General features: G+C 43.9%; 1 protein-coding gene across 3 annotated transcripts in view; it reads left to right on the forward strand.

Moving 5' to 3' along the window:
• The window catches only part of KIF27 (kinesin family member 27), a 35,017-nt gene extending 13,494 nt beyond the window's left edge, over positions 1 to 21,523 (forward strand). For 2 of the 3 annotated variants that reach the window (XM_080972288.1, XM_080972289.1), the window contains exons 10-18: positions 301 to 506; positions 7,149 to 7,364; positions 8,255 to 8,362; positions 11,401 to 11,577; positions 13,327 to 13,542; positions 14,974 to 15,180; positions 16,153 to 16,351; positions 17,143 to 17,301; positions 17,963 to 21,523. In XM_080972288.1, coding sequence (XP_080828414.1) covers positions 301 to 506; positions 7,149 to 7,364; positions 8,255 to 8,362; positions 11,401 to 11,577; positions 13,327 to 13,542; positions 14,974 to 15,180; positions 16,153 to 16,351; positions 17,143 to 17,301; positions 17,963 to 18,399 — 1,925 coding nt within the window. In that variant the 3' untranslated portion in view covers positions 18,400 to 21,523. The remainder of the gene's footprint in view (positions 1 to 300; positions 507 to 7,148; positions 7,365 to 8,254; positions 8,363 to 11,400; positions 11,578 to 13,326; positions 13,543 to 14,973; positions 15,181 to 16,152; positions 16,352 to 17,142; positions 17,302 to 17,962) is intronic. The other variant, XM_080972290.1, reaches the window with a different exon arrangement.
• Positions 21,524 to 22,133: the final 610 nt, after the last annotated feature.

Genomic DNA, 22,133 nt, shown 5'->3' on the forward strand with positions numbered 1-22,133 from the left:
CAAGGAAATCATCCATATGCACAAGGAGTTCCACTTATGCAACAGAACTTCCTCTCCTCGCCCCATGTCCGTGGGTTAGTAAGTCCATTTCAGTCTAATAAAGTGGTAGGTGGGGAGGACACAACCACAACTTGGAGGAAAGGGTGGTGATATATATGTGTATACAGAGAGAGAGAGATAAAGATTAATAGGTTTGTGGGTTTTTTTAAAAAAAGGGAAGAAGTTCCTTTTGAGCAGTGAGCTGCTATGTTGTCAAAAGTTACAAATGATGCCTTTGCTTTTAATTTGTGGATGTTTAAGGTAATGATGCCCAATCTATAAGTAAGCAGTATTCACTGAAAGTAACACAACTTGAGCACGAAGCAGAGCAGGCCAAAATGGATTTAGCTGAAACACAAAAGCAACTGCAGGAGCTAGAGAACAAGGAACTACGAGACATTGCTGAAAAAGCCAGGTTACAAAAAGAATTCAGAAAGAAGATGGATACAGCAAAGCTAAAAGTACAGGTATGTGTAGTTTGGAAACTAATTTCCCAATTTCCTTACATGGCAAGTTGACGTAGGATCTTATGTACTCCATTGTATCAACTTAATGATAGTATTCTCTCAAACAAATAAATAGTTTAGGGATGTGTCAGGGAACTGACATCGGAGCGGGAGGCGAAGGGGAGGCTCCTAGATGATGCTGGAGAAGGACCCAGCAGCAGGGGGAGAAGCAGCTCAGTGGAGGGGGAAGCATTTAAGCGCAACACCAGGAATAAAGGTGGGCAGATGGGGGAATCGGAGAGAGGGCTCCAGGACTCTTCACTGGAACTCAGTGAGGAGGGGACAGGTCCTCCGCTACCTACGCCCTCCCTGCGCAGAAGGCTCCCGGGCAGTGAGAGGAGGAGGAGACTGGGTGTCAAACAACTCTTATGTTGGAAGAGATTCAAGAAACGCCCACTGACGGATTCTGCCAGTGACTGAGGCAGTCATGATTAGAAAGGGCTGTGCAGTCAGAAAGGTTTAACAAGGCAAATTAGCCTAGAGAGGCACCAGTTTACGCATGAGTAACTCATACTCATCACAGGATGGTAGAGCATGGTGGCTTAGAAACAGAGCCATTGATCAGGAAGTCATTGGTTTGGAATTACTAGGTAGCATCTATTTATACCACTTCCTATATTGGTACTACCCACAATTCTCTTTCAGACTTGCAGCACATTCCCATCTATTGCATTTTGCATTTTGTTTTATTAGCCAGGTAATTTCTTGTATAGCCCAGGTGTATGTGCCATATAAAACCAGCAATGCAAATTTAACTAGTCACAAGTGATTTCCCCGGCAATGGACTACTTTTGGGAATATGCAGTGTTAATAAATTCTGCTTCTAGGCAAATACCCATGGCCATGGTTGATGATGTTTATACATCATAGTACCCATTGCTCCCCACCCCATGCAAGACTTGGTTTATGTTCTGCCTACCCGTTTTTCTTTAAAATATATTTTGTACAGCTTGCCTCTCTACTTAAAAAACAACAACTCTGCAAGGAGGCTTAACAAAAGCCACATAGCTAAACATATTGTCAGGGAACTGCCATCGGAAGGAAGGGAAGTGAAAGGGCTCACACAGGTTGGGAGAGACTCAGCAGCTGAAGAGGGAACCAGTAGGGGGAGAGGAGCTGGGCTGAGGGAAAGGGAGCTGGAGGGATGGCTCAGAGACACTTCCAGCGAAAACAGTGGGGAGGTTTCAGGACCTCCTGTAGGGACACCCACTCCTCGCCGGAAACTGTCACGCAGAGAGTCCAGAAGACGTGTTTCCGTTAAGGAGCTTTTATGTTGGAAGCGATTCCGAAAGCAACCACTGTCGGAATCTGCCAGCGACTGACGGAGCCATGTTTAAGGGGCTCCGTTACAGACAGAGGTTTGCAAACTTGACCAAACTCTGAGGGACTAGGATTTTACACACAAGCAGCTCATCGTCCCATCACAGCATTCCGACAGTCTTCGTGAGCAGCTTGTGCAGGAGAAGGCATCATGAGCAACCCAGCCGGAACCGGAGAAGCAGGAGCTGGAGCGGGTCCAAGCCTGGAAGAAAGGTACCGGGTGTTGGAGGTCCAGCTAGCGCTGCAGACGGCGAGGCTTGAGGAGAGGAGGGCTCAGGATGCAGACAAAAAGGGGAAAGACACCCAGCTCGTCAGAAAGGTACCAGGATTGGTGCAGAAGTTTGGGGGGGAGCCCAAAGACTATCATGGCTTTCGGACAGAGATGCAATATGCCCTCAATCTGCAGTTTGATGAATTCCCTGACGAGGAATCAAGAGTGGCTTTCGTGATTGGGCATCTTGAAAAGGGGGCGAGAGACTGGGTTAGACCCCTGATGGCAGCGAATAGTGACGTCCTAAAGGACACGATGAAGTTCTTTCGCGCCATGGATCTGATGTTTTCCAGCGATATTGAACAGGGAGTGGTCCGCAGACAGTTAATGGCTTGCAAACAGGGGAGCCGATCTGTCCGTGAGTACTGGACTGAATTCACCATGTTGATCCATAAATTGGGGTGGGATCTATCGGCGGAACCCATTCAAATGCTTTTTGAAGAAGGGCTTTCTTCGGCTGTGAAAGACGAACTTTCCCGGGCGCCCAGGGCGGAGTCTATGGACCAGCTGACCAAATCAGCGCTGACCATAGGAGCGCGCCAGGAGGCGAGAGCATTGGAGAGGCGGGAAGGGAAGGGGGAACGTTGGAAGGAGTTCCGCATTCCAGACATTCCAGAGCCAACTTTCCCGCCGGCAGAGCCGATGGAAATCGGAACAGCGCGCGCGCGCGCAGTTTCAAAGCCCAGTGAGGGGGGAAAGAAGGAGGGAAAAGGCGCCCGGAAATGCTATCTCTGCCAACAGCCAGGTCACTTTGCCAGAGTCTGCCCCCAGAGGAAGGAATGGCAAGGGATGGTAGGAGCTGTGGAGGGAAGAGAGGAAGAAATACCGAAGCAAGTAAAAGCCAACGCCTGGCTGCCACCGTCGGGGCACAGCAGTCAGGCCAAAGAGCAGTGAAAGTGCCCACGCCAGAACCTCCTAAACCCGCCCTAGTGATAGAAGTGGCGCTAGAGCTGCCAAACGGACACCCTCTAAAGATAAAGGCGCTGTTGGACTCAGGCAGCTCCTGCAATTTCATGAGCAAAGAGTTTGCAGCTGAACACCAGATACAGACGATCCCTTTAAGCAACCCCCTGCAGGTGACCACGATCGATGGCAGGGAGCTGTTGGGAGGAGAAGTCAGCTTGCAGACCGTCCCAATGATAATGAAGGTGGCAAGGCACACCGAACTGATAGCGTTTAATGTGGCCACCTTGGGAGGAGCTCCCATTATATTGGGGATGAGCTGGCTAGCGTTACATGATCCGCTGGTGGGCTGGCATCAGAGAGTGGTTTCTTTTGGTTCAGCACATTGCTTAGAACACTGCAAAGAGGGAAAGGGTTTGGCAGGGGCCCAAGCCACCCTAGCAGGGACTGAAGTAACGGAGAACGTGAAGGTACCACGACAATACGCAGATCTCCGCGACGTCTTCAGCGAAAGGGAAGCTGACCAATTACCCCCGCATAGACCCTTTGACTGTCAAATCAATTTACTCCCTGGGGCACAGCTCCCTGTAGGCAAGCTGTACGCCATGTCAGACAGAGAGATGCAGGAGCTAAGAGAGTTCATTGACAAGAACCTGAAGAGAGGGTTCATCAGAGAGTCCAGGGCGGTGGGGGGCAGCCCAGTGTTTTTTGTGGATAAAAAAAACACGAACAAGCCGAGGCTTGTGTGTGACTTCAGGGCCTTAAATGCAGTGTCAGAACCAGTGGCTTTCCCTATGCCCAGGATTGACGACATTTTGACAAGGGTCAGGAAGGGAAAGATTTTTACTAAACTGGACCTAAGGGGGGCGTACAACCTGATACGAATAAGGAAGGGGGATGAATGGAAAACCACCATGTTCACCCCTTTGGGGGCATTTGAATATTTAGTTATGCCCTTCGGCCTACAAGGAGGCTCCGCGTGCTTTCAATCGTTTATGAACCACGTCCTGGGGCCTTTGCTTTACAAGAATTGTGTGGCCTTCTTAGACGACGTGTTGGTGTATTCTGAGAATGAGGAGCAGCATGTGAGAGACGTCAGAGAAGTGTTGAGCAGGCTGCAAGCCAACCAGCTGTGGGTGAAACTGGAGAAGTGTCAGTTTCATACCAAGGAGGTGGAATTCCTGGGGTATCGCCTGTCAGACAAGGGATTGGCCATGGATCCCGGCAAGGTCCAGGCGGTGCTGGAATGGAAAACACCCAAAACAAGGAAGGATGTGCAGAGGTTCCTAGGATTTGGGAACTTCTATCGTAAGTTCATCCGAAACTTTGCCCACCTGACGGCGCCCATTACGGACTGTCTCAGCAGTAAGAAGAAGTTCGTTTGGACTGAGGAGGCGGAGCGAGCATTTGAGGAACTAAAAAGGGCCTTCGCCTCGGAACAACAACTCCTGCATGTGGATTTACAAAAACCGATGAGAGTGGAAACTGACGCATCAGACAGAGCGATTGGGGCGGTGCTTCTGCAGCCAGGGAAGGAGGAGTCAGAGTGGAGACCGTGTGCCTTTTTTTCGCGAAAGCTGAACAAATCCGAGAGGAACTACACGGTGTATGACCGAGAACTACTAGCCATTCATGAGGCGTTCCGGAGATGGAGGCACCTGCTAATTGGCGCACAACATAAGGTGCAAGTGTGCACTGACCACAAGAACCTAGAGTATTGGAGGACGGCACGAGTGCTCAACCAACGGCAAGTGAGATGGGCCCAGGAGTTCTCCAAATTTAACTTTGAGATTTGTTACGTGCCAGGCCCAGAGAACTTTAGGGCGGACGCTCTCTCACGCAAACCTGAATATTTGGAGGAGGAGGGAGCACCCGAAGAGAGACATGTCATTCCAGAGGACCGCTGGGTGTGTGGGGCGGCATTGGTGGGACAAAGAGAACTGGTAGAGGAAACAGAGAATGATGAATACGCCCAGAATAAGCTCAGAGGTCTTAGGGGTGAGGGAGAGGAACCAGGGGGTTTCGAGGAAAGAAATGGAGCTTTGTATTACAAAGGGGCACTGTATATCCCTGAAGGAGACTTAAGGGGGAGGGTACTCAAGCAGTTGCACGACAGCCCCACGGCGGGGCATTTTGGACAACACAAAACCATGTGGTTGGTCACCAGGGAATTTTGGTGGCCTAAGGTGAGGGAAGATGTACGGGAGTATGTAAGAGGGTGTGAGCAATGCCAGCGAGCCAAAGGGGAGAGGCGGGCACCGGCGGGGCTATTAGAACCCTTACCAACCCCAGAACGACCTTGGGAGGCAGTGTCGATAGATTTTATGACTGATCTGCCGAAGTCCAAGGGGAAAACAGCCATCATGGTGGTGGTAGACCTACTAACAAAGATGTGCCACTTTGTAGCCTGCTCGCATGCAGTCACGGCGGAAGAGACAGCGAAGTTATTTGTAGAACACATTTTTAGGTTGCACGGGGTGCCATTGAGGGTGGTCTCAGACCGAGGAAAACAATTTACTTCCAGGTTCTGGAGGAAGCTCATGAGCTTACTGCAGGTGGAGGTCAACTTTTCGACTGCCCGGCACCCTGAAACCAACGGGCAGGCGGAAAGAGCAAACGGGGTCCTCCAGCAATACCTGAGGTGTTATGTCAATGACAGAGAGAATGACTGGGTAGAAAAGTTGGCGCTGGCGGAATTTGCCTACAACAATGCCGAGAATGTGTCCACAGGGATGAGCCCCTTCTTGGCTAATTATGGGTGTCATCCCAGGGCTTTCCCAGGGGGAGAAGGGGAGAGATGGGGTGTCCCGGCAGCCGAGCATTTTGTAGAAGAAATGGAAGCAATCCATCGTCAGCTCCAACTCAACTTAGAAAGGGCGAAGGAAGAATACAAGAGGCAGGCAGACAAGAACCGAAGGGAAGGTGAAACCATAAGGGTGGGAGATAGGGTGTGGCTGTCAACCCAAGGGTTGCCGTTCAAAGGAGGTTGTAAGAAATTAAGACCCAGGAGATTGGGTCCCTTTGAGGTCATTCAACAGGTCAACCCAGTGGCTTTCAGGCTCCGGTTACCCAACCACATGAAACTGCACCCAGTATTTCACAGGTCGTTACTGTCACCGTATGAGGGGGGACGAGAAGGGATGGCCACTCGGGGACCGGTCATAGAAGAAAGGGAATGCAGCAGCCATGTGGCAGAAATCCTCGACGCCAGATGGAAGGGGGATCAGGTGGAGTATTTGGTAGCGTGGGAAGGAGAACCGGAGTCAGAAAACACTTGGGTAATGGCAGAAGATATCAATGACGAGGTATTGATAGAAACGTTCCATCAAAGGTTCCCAAGGAAACCTCAGCCTGTGGAGAGGTTCCGGAGGGAATACTTTGGGACCACCGATGAGGAGGAGGAGTTGGAAGGATTCTCGGAATCGGAAGGGGAAGGGGAGATGGACTCTGAGGAGGAGGAGTACTTCGAGACCAGGAACCGCAACAGGTGGAGAGAAGTGTTCGGGACATCGGAAGATGAAGGAAGTTCATTCCGGGGTTTTGCCTCCTCACCGCCCGTAGAGGAGGGGGCGAGAGGGGATGAAGGGGGCCCTGGAGGGGAGGTGGATGTCAGGGAACTGCCATCGGAAGGAAGGGAAGTGAAAGGGCTCACACAGGTTGGGAGAGACTCAGCAGCTGAAGAGGGAACCAGTAGGGGGAGAGGAGCTGGGCTGAGGGAAAGGGAGCTGGAGGGATGGCTCAGAGACACTTCCAGCGAAAACAGTGGGGAGGTTTCAGGACCTCCTGTAGGGACACCCACTCCTCGCCGGAAACTGTCACGCAGAGAGTCCAGAAGACGTGTTTCCGTTAAGGAGCTTTTATGTTGGAAGCGATTCCGAAAGCAACCACTGTCGGAATCTGCCAGCGACTGACGGAGCCATGTTTAAGGGGCTCCGTTACAGACAGAGGTTTGCAAACTTGACCAAACTCTGAGGGACTAGGATTTTACACACAAGCAGCTCATCGTCCCATCACACATATTAAAGTGGTGAACTTTACAATTATAAACAACACAATAATAGTACAATACAGTATAGCAAGATGGACTAATGTTGGCTATGTTGCATTAGGACTTGCAAAGAAAACAGCAGGACACTAAGAAACTGGCATCGCTGTCCACCCAGAATGAGAAACGTGTAACTGAACTGGAGCAGAATGTCAGTCACATGAAAAATCAGCAAGCCCAGCTTCAGAAAAGATTGCAAGAGGAGAGTGAAAAAAAGAAAAGCTTGGAGGCAGAAATTCAGCAGGGCCAACTGCAGATAAAGGCAAGAGATTTCATTTCTGTATGTCCTAATAAAACTGTAATACCAGTTTCATAGCCTTCTGTGAGACATATCATTGGCACTTTTCTTGTAGAACATCATGCAGTACTAAGATGATTTTTGTGTCATTTGTAAACCAGGTAATCCCTGGTTCAAATTTCACAACGGCTCTGAATGCACTAGGTAATCTAGGCAAATTGCTGTCTCTCTGGATCACCACCCACCCGCCCTGGGTATGAAGTAATAAAAACCTGCCTTCTTTGTAAAGATTACTGCATCCAAAGAACTCTGAAGATTCTGAAGTGATACATACACATCTTTTCCTGATATTTGTATTTTGAAATGCTTGTAACCCATCAGTTTGTTTTAAGGCTCATATGTTAGAACTTCCAGTGCTGTCACGACTACTTTCTGTTACTAAAATAACAGACATTAACTACCAGGCTAGGTTCAAGGGGCTGGTTCTGGTGTGGAAGGTCCTGTACAGCTTGGGACCAGGATGCCTAAAGAATAGTCCCATCCTTTATATGCCCAGTCAACCACTGCATTCTGCAGGAGAGGGTTTCCTACAAATACCATCTTATTAGGAGGTCCGTTCCACACAATATTGGATTTTGACCTTTAGTGTTCTGTTGAATATTAAACAGGTACCATCTCTGTTATCTTTTCGGCACCCACTAAAGACCTTCCTCTTTAAAGTAGCCTTTTTCTTTCCCAAGCTGCATCTGTACTGGAATTGCTTTTGTATATTTTAATTGTTTTATTGCTTGTCTGATTTCCGCCCTGGGCTCCTTTGAGAGGAAAAGCAGGATATAAATTTAATAAATATATATATATAATAACAACTGAACTTTAGTTTTCCTTTCAAAAACTGAGCTAATGTGTGAAAAGGATTCTTCCTTTACTTACAGGAGCTCCAACAAAAGACAGAGCAGCAGGAAAAGATTCTAAAACTAAAAGATGAAGAAATTGCTGCATTTAAGAGAAAAAACTCATCTGAAACCACTCAGCAACTGCAGGTATGCAATATTTTGTAAAGCTGGCAAGTTGAAATGCTACTGACAGATTTTTGTGGCAGAAGCATCTTCCTTTGCTAGGATTTACTGTATAGCTCAAGGGCTGCAACTTAATTTTTTTAATAGAAATTCACAAGAAAAAAATGCTTCTCTAATTGAAAACAACAACAACAAGACATTACAGTGTTTCAGTTATTTGGCAAGCTTAATCAACCAATTTTTATCTGTACCATTAAAAACCCTCTGGTTGATTAAGCAATTACTAAAAAGCTTGAGATGCAATTCTCAACATGTACACTACCCTGCAAGCCACACAGATGGAGACTATGTTGACATGTAGGGCTTGAAATACGCAGGGTTCTTTTTTTGCAGAGCGCTTTTATATATAACACTTTGCAAAGGTGCATTCCTTTGCATTCCTTCTGACAATATTGTTGCTTAACACAGAAGTTGCTGTTTGTGCTGTGTGGACGTGTTTACAAAGTAATCTGCATCAATGTTCTCTGCTCCCCTCCTCTGTTAACACAGAGTCATCCATATATACCTTTTCAACAGAAAAGGGTGGGGATATAGTACAGGGTGCCTTTTACGGTTGCCACTCCTGCTGCTCTAGGGTCATTCCACACCAAATCACCTGGCACCTTGAGTCTGACACTTATTGCCCAAATCCTTTGGTTTCATTCACAAGAAACTTGTTAGACATTCTTAAAGTACAAAAATAAATGAATACATTTTTTCTTGCTGATTCAGAAAGGTCATATTGCATACAGTGATCAAAACAGCATCGTTGACCATATTTCATGTACAGTGGTACCTCGGGTTACATACACTTCAGGTTACATGCGCTTCAGATTACAGACTCCGCTAACCCAGAAATAGTACATCGGGTTAAGAACTTTGCTTCAGGATGAGAACAGAAATCGTGCTCCAGCGGTGTGGCAGCAGTGGGAGGCCCCATTAGCTAAAGTGGGACCTCAGGTTAAGAACAGTTTCAGGTTAAGAACAGACCTCCAGAACGAATTAAGTTCTTAACCCGAGGTACCACTGTATGGGAAACAAAATAGCTTTGACCATATCATTGCAGAAGTGTTTTACACACAAAAATGAACAAGGGCTCTGAGAGGTATTTTGTTTTTATTAAATAATCAATAAAACCTAATTTTTAAAATAACTTCAGATGACATTGTAACATCAGAGGGTACAATTTTAACTATTCTCACAATTGTGTGAGTTATTTCAGGCTCAAAGAGCCCTTAAACCTGTCCAAAAAAAGTATTAAAAAATTGGGGAGGGGGAATACCTCAAAATCTATTTATTTTATAACCACAAAAACACCCTCCTTATTTTTAAAACATAACAAGTACATGGTTAGCCCATTCTACAACAAAAATATGATAGGCGTGTTAGTTGTAGTTTGCGCACTATGGCTTGTGGTTCGAGGACCCGATCCCCGCTTAGTGAAATGAAGACACACGGACACGTAATATAAGGTTAATGGGCAAGAAAAGGCCACAACTTTATTGATTACAGCAAGTGAAAAAGTATTGGCTTAGGCATTGGATCACGACAATTGACTCCACCCACTCGAAGAGGGTTGAGCCTAAAAGGGGGTTTATTCACCAGTAGGTGGAGCCTGTTGATGCTAATACAACTATAAGCTCTCCCCTGATGTCACCGAGGGTCGTGCCATGGCCCCCCACCACACAGGCATCGGACAGGATCCACGACCGCCGGATTCCTTTAACGGAATACCCAAAATTGAAGGCGTAGGCGATGGCCACACCTAGCCCTTCCACACACCACAAACACATTCCAGTGCCTAACCTACCCACCAATACCACGAAAGTTGTGACGATTGCTACGAGGTAGGCGAAAAAACCACAAGGCCTAATGCCAAATGGAAAAATTCCTACCAGGCCCCCCAGACAACCAGGGCGACCAACCTAAGGTCCATAGCAAGGCCAAGAGAAAAAACCAAAACCCTGAGCTCTAAGGGAGTGGAGGGTGGGTGACTCGCGACGGGAAGGCGGAAAATGAGGCCGCATGGCGGGCGCAGCAGCAAGTTGAGCTGCAAACCCCACCCCCTCCAAGCCACCCGATTGGGGGCTTACCTGTGGGCGTGGTGCGCCAGCCAGGTGAGTGGGGGGAGCAGGGAGCAACGCCCCCTGCATGAGGCAGACATTGGGTCCCGCCCACAACCCCTCCCCTCTTTGCAAGAGGAGAGGCTTTATCGAACCTACTGGGAATAAAATGACAAAAATTCACTTTGAATGGTCAGTGACCCTTTTCTGTGGCACTTAATTCCATTTTTATACCTTATTTTGAAAGAGACCACAATTAGCTTTATTTTGATACCAAAATAAGCCCAATCGGTTGAAAAATAAGTGAAACAGGAAGTTTTTTTTTCTAAACTGATGCAGAAATTGCATTAGCCTAAAGCATGCAAAAATCGAAATTTTCAAAAAATTCTCCTGTGCCCAATTTTGGACCAAAAAATCTTTAAAAAATTAATTTGAGGTTATCTGATAGGTATCTACACACACACACACACACACACACACACAAAATGAAGAAAATCTGAGTCGTGAGAGCATGGTCAAGTATTAAAATCAGGTGATTTGGCATGGAATGACCCTCTAGAAAGAGACTCCATAAGGTCATAATGTCCCTACTCTAAGTCTGGATCCAACTGAGTGTTTTGGGTTTTTTTGTAATTTGATCTATATACAAAGGTTTCAGATGAAACTGTCCTTTTACTGAGGTTTTCCAGTGTGTAGAGTTGATTGATTATCAGTTTATTTCATTGAATTAAATATCTAGATGGCAGTTCAGTACTTAGTCAACTGAAACCGAACAACTGTCTGGTCTTAGTTCCTCCCCTTTTAGACATGTCAATATTAGGTCTTGTCTAAGAAATCTGAGATTGTGCTTTTTTCTTTTTTTTAATGTGGGGAAAGTGACTTTGTTGAAGACCATGTATCTGAGAATATATTTATGAACATATACAAGATTCCTCTGTTTTCTTCCTTGCCTTGATAAAGAAATTAGAAGAGAAGAAGAAATGGCTGGATGAAGAGCTAGAGAAAGTTTTGCATCAGCGGCAAGAGTTAAAAAATTTGGAGGAAGATTTAAAGAGAAGAGAAGCTATCATTTCCAAGAAAGAAGTGCTGACACAAGAGAAGAGCCATTTGGAAATTAAAAAACTGAGATCCAGCCAGGTGCCTTATTTTTGTAATAATACTTGCTGCTGTCTAATTGAAGAGGTGTCATGGATGCTCCCCAGCAAAACGAATGCACGTGGCAGATAGTTAACTCTTTATTGTCAAAGCTGACCACTTACAGTCATTTCTATGGCTCACGTGCACCAGTCTTGCATGTAGGCAGCTATTCCCAGGTCTGTACTCTATGGAGCAGTTGCAGCAACAAGAGGCCACTTCCCCTCCATCAGTTTATGTATCTTTCCCCAAAAGGCGCCATGCATGCAGCCTAAGACTGCGTGGAAGTTGCTTCTGCTCTTCCCACTTCAATTATCTCCTGGTTCTGGGAGACAGTAGTGCAGGAGACAATGGTGAAGCACCCACTTCACTTGCCTGGCCAGGCTTTGGGCTGCTCTTCTTCTAACCTATTCTGTGCTCCACCCTACTGCTCTGAAGCTTCCCCTGCCTCCAGCTCTTGTCTCCTGGCTGGTACAGTTCCCCACAGATCACTGGCCCAGACTGCCATTCCCCTACATCAGGCATCCCCAACCTCGGCCCTCCAGATGTTTTGGGACTACAACTCCCATCATCCCTAGCTAACAGGACCAGTGGTCAGGGTTGATGGGAACTGTAGTCCCAAATCATCTGGAAGGCCGAGTTTGGGGTTGCCTGCCCTACATGGTGTTAGTGAAAGCAGTTAGCACTCTGCTGCTATGGTCAAGAGGTTGAGGTTCAGGCAAAATAGACATAACTCTCCCCTCCCCTTTTTTTGTAAATTTGGGCTATGCCCATACGGGGCGAGATCTCACATTATGGCTAGCTCAGATCCAGTTTTCAATGTGTGCATTTTACATTTTCTGCCTAATTCCTAAACCACACATCCACACTAGTGAGCACTCTTTGATGGGGATGAATGTGCTTAGTACATACACACCCTCCATTACCATTTTTTTTCCAAACTGGGCAAGTGTGCAGGTATTTCTTTACCAATGCACACACATCTCTCTCTATATATGGACACCTCTTTTTATTTGCAATGAAAAGAGAGTCTTGAAGATTTCCTCCTGGATCTGTCACCAGACAGCCAGCTGAGGAAGTCTGCCTGCCTGCTTCCCTGGTGTGCTCTCCTTTCAGTAGATGATGGCTTTCTAAGAAATCCTTAATGTAACTCAAATGTATTGCAAAGATGCTCCACCTCAGGACCTTTCTGCATAGCTGTCAACTTTCAGATTTGAAAATAAGGGATCAGCAGCCTCACCTGTCCCGGGGACAGTCTACGGGATATCTAACAATCCGGGATAGCAGCGGGAAGCAGCAGGAAACGGCACTGGAATAAGGGGATTTCCCGCAAAAAAAGGGAAGGTTGACAGCTATGCCCTTCTGATTAGGGAGAGCTGCAACACAAGTTGAAGGGAAGGAAGATCTCTGAAAATGGAGCAGAGGCAGCTTTCACAAGCAGGAGCTCAGCTCGCTGGGATCGCTCCCTCAGCCCCATCCAGCACAGTCCCCTGACCTTGAGAAGCCATGGGAATCCAGCCCTGTTACATTCAGTTAGCTCTGGATCCAACCCTATACTGTCAGTGAACTTTGGAAGGATTTGTGTGTCAGTTGCTAAAACTTCTGCAAGTGTAGAGTTTCCATAGGCATGATATAGACCATATTCATTGTATTGTTTTGTCATCAAGCACTCTCTAATAAAGTGGCTATTATGTTCTATTTCGGGGAGGGGTTACCCTAAAATAGATTTTGTTTTCAATTGCGGCTTTATAGGCCCTCAATAAAGACAGCTTAAGATTATCGACTCGTCTGAGTATGCTCAATCAGGAGTTGTGTGACAAAAATATGCAGCTTCAGAGCAGCAGCACTGATGAGCAAGAAAAGATTATGGGAGAGATCCAGGCTCTACAAAAGGAAAGGGATCAGCTGTTGAACAGAAGGAATAGTGTGGATGAGAAACTGAAGAATGGCCGAGTGTTGTCACCAGAAGTAAGTAAACTTTTCCATTCAGTTAAGCACAATTATCAACCAATCGGAATGACTCTTTTATATTAATGGTAGCTAAAGAGCTAGTGTTTGGAAATGCTAAAATAGAAATGAACCCCAGAGTTTTTCAAAACACAGTTTAAAAAATAATTGTGAGGATACGTATCTAAATAACACTGAATTCAGCGCATATATACATTGTAGTAAGGTCATTCAACTCACCGAGACTTAATTCTCGGGAAGCATTCAGAGCACCAGGATGTACTTTAATAGCACAATTTTAGAAGTCTGACACTGAAGTGAACCTACATGAGGAATGGATACTATTACCACTTGTATCTCTGGGCTGATTTTCCTAGTGCTGCAAACATGTAAATAATTTGGGGGCTTTTGACCACAGGTTGGGAATATGAGAAATCTTATTTCCTGCTGACAATCATATGAAGGATTTTTCACTATATTGCAAAATATCCCAGGGGAAAGCAACCCTATCCAATAGTATTGCCACCACCTCTAAAGCCCCCAAATGTAGAGGCAGGGGAAGCCCAAGTTGTTTCTGGGATGTTTTGGCTCTTGTCTTTGTGAATCCCAACAGTCTGGCCACTGTCTTTTGAGCCCCAAGTCCAGTAGCATATGACCAAGCAGCCATATACCAGATTCAGAGCCAGGCTTACCTCAAGAAGCCACACAAAGAATAAATGAAATATTTTATTGAGGTTACAAACAACAGAATAAGAACACTTTACCAATAAAAGGCACTTAAGGAAGGCTCACCATGTAAATACACTTTTGGGAATTAAAGTACAGAACAAAATAACAAAGCTACCGGTAGCTTGCCTCACCCTAATCACAGCCATTAAAGCAAGCTGCTTCAGGCACATGTGGCTTTTGCAATACATGATCCTTCATCTGATTGAAGGCCACTAGATCCAGGTCAAAAAGATCTGGATATAGAAGGGTATATTTTCCTTTAGCCAATCGGGGCGCAGGGGCATATTTCCCTAGCATTAGCGGGTGTGCATGCTGGAAGACAATGCAGCTACTCTCTGGTTTTCAGTGCAATCATTGTGACCTGGACACAATCTTGCATGGGGCACTCACACATGTGGCAAAATGGACTAATTAATAGAACTTTCCTTCCCCAACAGCCTGCACCCAAATCCTAAGTAAAAACTTTAAACTGAGCCAAAGAACTGGAGATTCCTTTACACAGCTTAATTTAAACTATATACTGTATTTTTCCATGTAAAAGACGATGTTTTTTGCTTAAAAAAATTAGCAAAATCTTCTATACGCCATTTAGAAAACATGGTCATATGCATGTAGTTTGCAATGTATTTTGAACGTTGACAAATTTTAATAATATTTCAAAACTTTTCCAATAGCCTTCTGCTGTGAGCCGTAATGATTTGATAATCACTGCTCTCTTGCCAGGAGGAACATGTTTTATTTCAACTTGAAGAAGGGATTGAAACCTTAGAAGCTGCCATCGCTTACAAGAATGAAAGTATCCAGAATCATCAGGACTCCATCAGAGCCTCCTCTCAAATCCTCACACAGAGTGAGGCCAATGTGATGGGAAAGTTGGTTTCCTTGTCTGCTACAGAGCTGAGAGCAATTCTTTTAAAGTATTTTAATAAGGTTTGTTGTTTGAACAATTTATAACACAGCAAATTCTGAACATTTTTTCTGTTGGCATAAAATGGCTTCATGGAGAACTTTCTTTTGCTAATTAGTGATCGTTGTGAAGATATTTAATTCTGAATAGGGTGTATTTCATACACACTGTATATTCTGAAGCATGGGTAGGGACGTGAAGCCCTTGTTCTCTTTTCATGGGCTGGTTGGTAGGAACCCAGAAGAAGAAAAGTGTGGTAGTGAGAAAGCAATTGAGGGTGGAAGGGGGAAAAGGGAAAGACCTCTGCAAGCGATCAGGTAAAAGCTCAGGCAAGAGTGATGTTGCCCTGTCCTGGCAGTCCAGTGTGAGCGAGGGTGAGAAATAGGGATGTCAGAAAAAAGAAATGCTACCGTGAACTCTGGCCCTACCCACCACCAGCTGTGGCCCATAACAGATTATCTCTGAGGCAATGTGCCTTGGAGAGAAAAAAAAGGTTCCCCATGCCATCGTATAAGATTACCTTGCAAACTGTGAGTGATATCCATTGTGTCATACTCAGAGTACACACATTTAAATCTATTAACTTAAGCAGGTCCACTCTGAGAATCACTAACTGTATACTGTCCTCTTGATAAATACATGTAGCGTAGCCATAGATAAAGCCCAGTATGTTTTGTTTCTGTTTGTTTTTCTTTTTGGAAGTTTGACAGTTGTGGAATCTATGATAGTTAATAAATTATATATGTTTCCTGGGACATTTGGATTGGATGATTAAATTGACTTTCAACTCAAGTATAGGACTCAGAATATCTTATTAGTGAGACTATATAAATGGCGAAAGATGTAATGTATTGGCTTACCATCGTATTTTTTCATACTTGGACTCATTGCAAATATGACCTCCATATTTCATTATTATTTTGAAGTGTGGTTGCCTGATTTCCATGGCCAGGCATGCTTTGATTTGTAAAAAGGAATGGCTGTTTCTTTTTTAGGTTGTGGGTCTCCGTGAGACTGAACGCAAATTGCAACTGCAGGCAGAAGAAATGGGAATGAGGGTAACGGAAAAAGAGAACATAGTAAGAGAACTTGAATCGGCACTTGAGCATCTCATGCTTCAGTGTGACAGGCGTCTGACCCTCCAACAGAAAGAACATGAGCAAAAGATGCAGTTAATATTGCTTCATTGCAAAGGTATTTTGGCTTTGAGAACTTTGAAGTAACATCTGGTTAATAATGATCGCGGGAAGCAGGATGTCAGTCTGATCCAACAGGATTATTCTACTGTTCCTAATTTTGAAATTATATCTAGCCACTACTAAAAGTATAATTCCATCAGAAATGTTCATATGACATGGAATATTTGTATATTTTACAGTCGTATGAAATTACAAATTTCATTTCACTCTATTGCAATCCAAGGATATAATGTCCAAGAAGCTTATCCTCATCCCTACAAATTCCTACCCAGTTTAAGGCAGCCAGACAATGCCTGGCCCACCAGGCATTGGATTTTATTTTAAGATACAAAACATAATTGTAACAAGCAGAAGTATTGAAAGTAAAATTATCTGGGCTCCCTACCCTATTCTATAGGAATGCAAATGTTCAGATTTGCTGAATATTTCCTCCCACTACTCAAATAAGTCACATCTTAAACTTGTTAATGATTATCTTCCTTTGAGCTGAAGTATTAGTATTATGATTATCATTTTTTCCCTCTCGCATCCTTACAGCTTCAATTCCCCCATCTCTCTCCTTCCTTTTCCCCGCTACTAATCTCTGTTTTCATTTGTAAGAACAATACCTTCCTTTCTGCTGCACTTTTACTAGAGCATGATTCCTAGATTTATACATTTAAACATACTGTAGCACGTAACATTTACACTTTGAGACAAATTACAAATGAGATGCAGTATACACTATCTGCAACTCTGTTTGTGCTATAATGAAGTTTGAATCTAAACTTAGTTCTGTCTTTCTAGAAGAAGATGGGGAGAGTATTGCAGAAACTTTTAAGACGTATGAAACTAAAGTCCAACAACTGGAAAGAGACTTGTTCTTCTATAAGAAAACTAGCCGTGAATTAAAGAAGAAATTAAAGGAACTGGTTGCAGAATCAGTACACCATCCTCTGACACAAAGTAAATATTAGAAGTATTGTAATTCTGAAACATACATAGCTGCAATGTAACTCTTACTCAGCTTGGGAGCAAAACTCCTATTAATCACAATGAAGTTGGATTTATTATAACATTATCAGTATAGAGGATATTTTAGATTTCAGGTCTCTTTAATTTTCTTAATAGCTTTCAGATGCATTAAAAAACATTTTACCCCTTTAGCTTTTGCTGACTTGGATCATTAAGTTCGTACTCAGAAATGGAGATGAGGGAAGACAATTTTCAATGATTTTCCCCATGCTCCCTGTTTTTCCCACTATTGGGCGGGGGCCTTCTGCAACAGCTTGAGAGGTGGTGTTGGGGGCTGCAGGGGAAATGGGCAAAAATAATTTCCCAGCCGTTTCCTCCAGCAGGAGCCCCTGCTAAACTACACTTCCTTCCAGGAATGCAGCGAGCCCTTCTGTTTTCCAGCAAGGTAACTAGGGATCTCAGTATATTTTACTCTTTTTATTTTTTTAGCTAGCAGAGTTTTTCATTTATTAATTAACACCCTCGGGGGATACTGTAATAACAGCAAACAGCTGAACCAAGTTAGATTCATAACATTACAAAACAGAACAAACCATAATAGTTCCCCCAAAGCATCCAAGCCAACTGCATTTTAAACAATATTTCTTTTTAGGTAATTGTTCCAGTGATGGGATACTGAATCGAGAAGAAGTAATTACCTTGTCAGAAGAATTCAAACGCACATCCACACCAACAGGGAAATTAAAAGAAATAAACTCCCCAAGGGGTGATTTAGGAGCACAACAGAATTCATACAGATTTGAAGAGGAAGCTGCAGAACTGGGACCCAACACATCCAACAGTCACGAAGAGCAAGCAGGAAAAGTACACCAGCCTGCAAAATCTCACCCACAAGTGTGTTGTCCTTCTCAGGCGAGAGAGACTATGACACAGCTTCAAGGAGTAACCCCAGTAAAACTTCCTCGCAAAGAATTGCGCTATATCCCTGCTTCTGAGCTTTCATCAAGGCGTTCTGGCCTTGCAGTTGGTATAAATTCTGTTCCTGCTGATTCTATTGAAATGCCTAGAAAATCTGACTATAATATATAATTATCCTTGTAATATTTTGAAAGCAATTACACAGTTCCCTTTATTTCCAGTTTATTTCAGGCAGCTACGATATTTGAGTTATTTCACATTGCGTGTCTCACACTGGTCATTTATTGTGTCCCATAGAAATCTGAGGCCTTAATAGCAGAGTGATTATATCAGGGGTTGAAACCAAAGGACTTTTTGTCCTTAAAGAATAAATTTTATTTGTACTGATTTTTTCTTCAGAGTAACTGATGGATTTTTATTCCACATCTTCATAAATGCAGTCTTCTATACTGCAAAGAATCTTAGGGCTGGTTCACAAAATACATTTTTAGTTGCATGAGTTATCATGATCATTCTTGAGTGCATATTTATGAAGACAAACAATGTATAAAAGCAACCACAGTTACAGTCTTATTGTATAGCTGTGGGGGGCGGAAATCACATTAGGTTAAATGCTGCTGACTGTATAACTGGTTATTTTTACACATTATTTGTCCATATGAACATGGTGGTGCTGACAGCCTGGAGCACTCACATGGAAAAAAGAAATCTGGTGTGAACCAGCCCATTGTAATAAAGGTCTTCATAGATACATCAGCAATACTTGGTTTCCAGTCCAGGCATACTTATGCTGAAGTTTGACAAAGCACTTGTGACTGACCAAAGCCTTGGGTTGTGAATGTCCTTTAAAAACAAAACACGAGTACAGTGTTTCTAAGAAATTAATGTTTTTGCAAGGAAATTAATTTTGCCCAACTCATATTTTAATTGAATATGCTCTCAAGCCCCAATTTCTCTTTCTTATAACTAACTCTGTTGTTATGTGACTTTGAAACTTTCTGTGGGGAGAAAGTTTTTTTCCATAATAGAAAAGAAACATTTTTATTGGCTCCAGGGAAATTACTCTCTGCTGCTAGAGCTATGCCACGTATCACTGAGATAGATGTAGATGTGCTGTCAGTGAACTAGGGCAATAAAGTTACCCTGCTTGGAAGGCACAGCTGTGTATCTCTTAGCGTGAAGTACATGATAAGTTAGAAAACTGCTTTGTCTACTCGACTTGGTGTAGACATAACACTTACTGTGGATAAAGGGACCAGGAGCAGACTTGCATCATATATACTCACTCTTCCTATGATAATTCCCTTGACCCCCGTTTCTCAGTACAGAAGGTCATTGTTAGTTCTAGATAAAATGACTCCAGGGGCACTTCTAAATTTTTGTTTTTCTCATTGGTTCCCAAGTTGTTTATTATCTGTGCACAGGACGTGTTTTGTGCACGGAAGGTATTCCAATCCAGCAGAGTCTCCAGCTGGCCGAAGATGGGTGACTTCTCCCATATTGTTCCCTGGCCTCCTGCAGTAAATTTGAAAGACACAGAACGGTCAACTAGCAAAAACTGCCTCCACTCCCCTTTCCATTGGCTGGAGCATCCCAAGTGGTAGTCCTTTCATGGGGCCTCTAAAATCTAAGCCAATGTGTGCCTAGTTTCTTAAAAAATTAAAAAAATAAAATACAGGATTGTATCAAACTCTGCCCCTCTGCCAACAAATGATACTTTTGATCCAGTAGATGCTTGCATGAGTGGGAGGTCAAAGGTGATTTGGGCAAATTCCCTTATTCCCACTGCTCTCTCATTCTTCCCATGTTGTTCCAGAGGATCCTGGAGACATAAAAAGGGAGGAAATTATGGGGGTGAGAAGCTCTCCGGACTCTCTCAGCACCTGGATGAAACCTTTACTACTGATCTTTGGGGTAGACTATTGTGCATTAAATATTTGTCACGAGTGTGAGTGTTCAGATGTACTTTACAGATACTTAATAGCCATTTTTGCAAATTTGGGCACATCAATCTTTGCACTTAAAAATATTGAGTACACGGCACTCTGCTGAAAGAAGAGTTGTCAGTTCTGGCCTTTTCTCCCTCCCCTACTCTGCCTGCCAAAAATATGCCCTGGAGTGGCAGGGAACTCTGTTCAAGAGTGTAGATTAATTAATGAAACCCACCTCTATCCTCCTTACTCCAATGGGAGCCTCCTCTGGATATTGTTCCTTTTTCCTTTCCACAGGAGTCTGGATCCAGCCCATTGCTTTGAATTATTTTTTGCTTAGGTTGCATTTTTTTAAAAACTGGATAATATCTTACACAGTTGCTATCCACTTGTAGGCATCATTAACTTCCAGTAGTGATTCTTAAGAAGAAACCTTTCTGGTCAGGATATCAGGATATCATGTTTTAAGATAGGCTGTGAACATGCTAAAAACCATAGTTCATCCTACTCTGTGTCAGTGTGTCCAACTGCTTTATTTGTAAACTAAAATATTTTACAATTTCTCAAGACTGAAATAATTGTTTTAATTGCATTTGTTATTTGTTGCTTTGTTGAATCGTGATTTGAGAGTTTTGCAAAGGGGTATGGTCTTAAGTTCAAATATTTCACTCTTTTAACATGTACTTATACAACCCAAATACAAACATTCTAAAACACAAAATGAAGTACAGTAAATGTTTCCTACAGTATCCAACTTCTTTAAAAAGGTGCAGCAAAGGGGGCTGTGTGGGTTGGTCAGTTCACAACATCACAAAGCTAATCAGCACAGTGAACAGCTGCTGTAAATGTATGGAGCTTTCTTTTCCCTTTTTAACCCTTAGCTTGATGCTGGAGAGGAAATGGTGCAGAGAACCTTTCAGCATGGTTCCACTGTTGAAACAGTATTATCAACTAATTGCTATAAATTACAAATGTCTTAGCTTTCATAACACGTACCCATATACTAAATTAATAATCATCTTTTAAAGCATGGGTTTCCAACACGGACACTATGGCTTGCTTGAGGTCTTCCATGGGTGTCCTTTCCTTAAAGCCTCTTATGTGCTTTTCAAGGTTCATTATTAATTTTCTTGGCTGACTTTTACACAGCAAGGTTTGTCCGTGGGTGGGTGTTCTCCGTCTCAGGAGAAGGGATAGTAACTTTAAAGGTGTTTTAATCTTCTCACTGCTTTAGGCAACCAATGTGGACACCACCTGTTCAGAAAATGTCTTAAGTCATTGCAGCGCACAAGTAGGCATGTCTAAATTGATTTCAGAGATGTAAAGCAGCGCTGTTGGCCTAATAAAGTTTCCTTTTTAATTTAGCCTGTGTGTGTGTATGTATCTGTACAGTGGTACCTCTGGTTACGTACTTAATTTGTTCCGGAGGTCCGTTCTTAACCTGAAGCACCACTTTAGGTAATGGGGCCTCCCGCTGCCGCTGCGCCGCCAGAGCACGATTTCTGTTCTCATCCTGAAGCAAAGTTCTTAACCTGAGGTACTATTTCTGGGTTAGAGGAGTCTGTAACCTGAAGTGTTTGTAACCTGAAGCATATGTAACCCGAGGTACCACTGTATCTACCTACCTACCTACCTACCTATTGTTGCTTAGTCATGTCCGACTCTTTGTGACCCCATGGACCAGAGCACGCCAGGCACTCCTAGCCAGTGTGGTGTAGTGGTTAAGAGCGGTAGTCTCGTAATCTGGTGAACCGGGTTCGCGTCTCCGCTCCTCCACATGCAGCTGCTGGGTGACCTTGGGCCAGTCACACTTCTCTGAAGTCTCTCAGCCCCACTCACCTCACAGAGTGTTTGTTGTGGGGGAGGAAGGGAAAGAAGATTGTTAGCCGCTTTGAGACTCCTAAAGGGGAGTGAAAGGCAGGATATCAAATCCAAATTCTCTTCACGTACCTATACCTATCTATCTATAGATAG

This window comes from Podarcis pityusensis (assembly GCF_964106645.2).
Source record: "Podarcis pityusensis genome assembly, chromosome: 11".
In the NCBI taxonomy this organism is placed as follows: Eukaryota; Metazoa; Chordata; class Lepidosauria; order Squamata; family Lacertidae; genus Podarcis; species Podarcis pityusensis.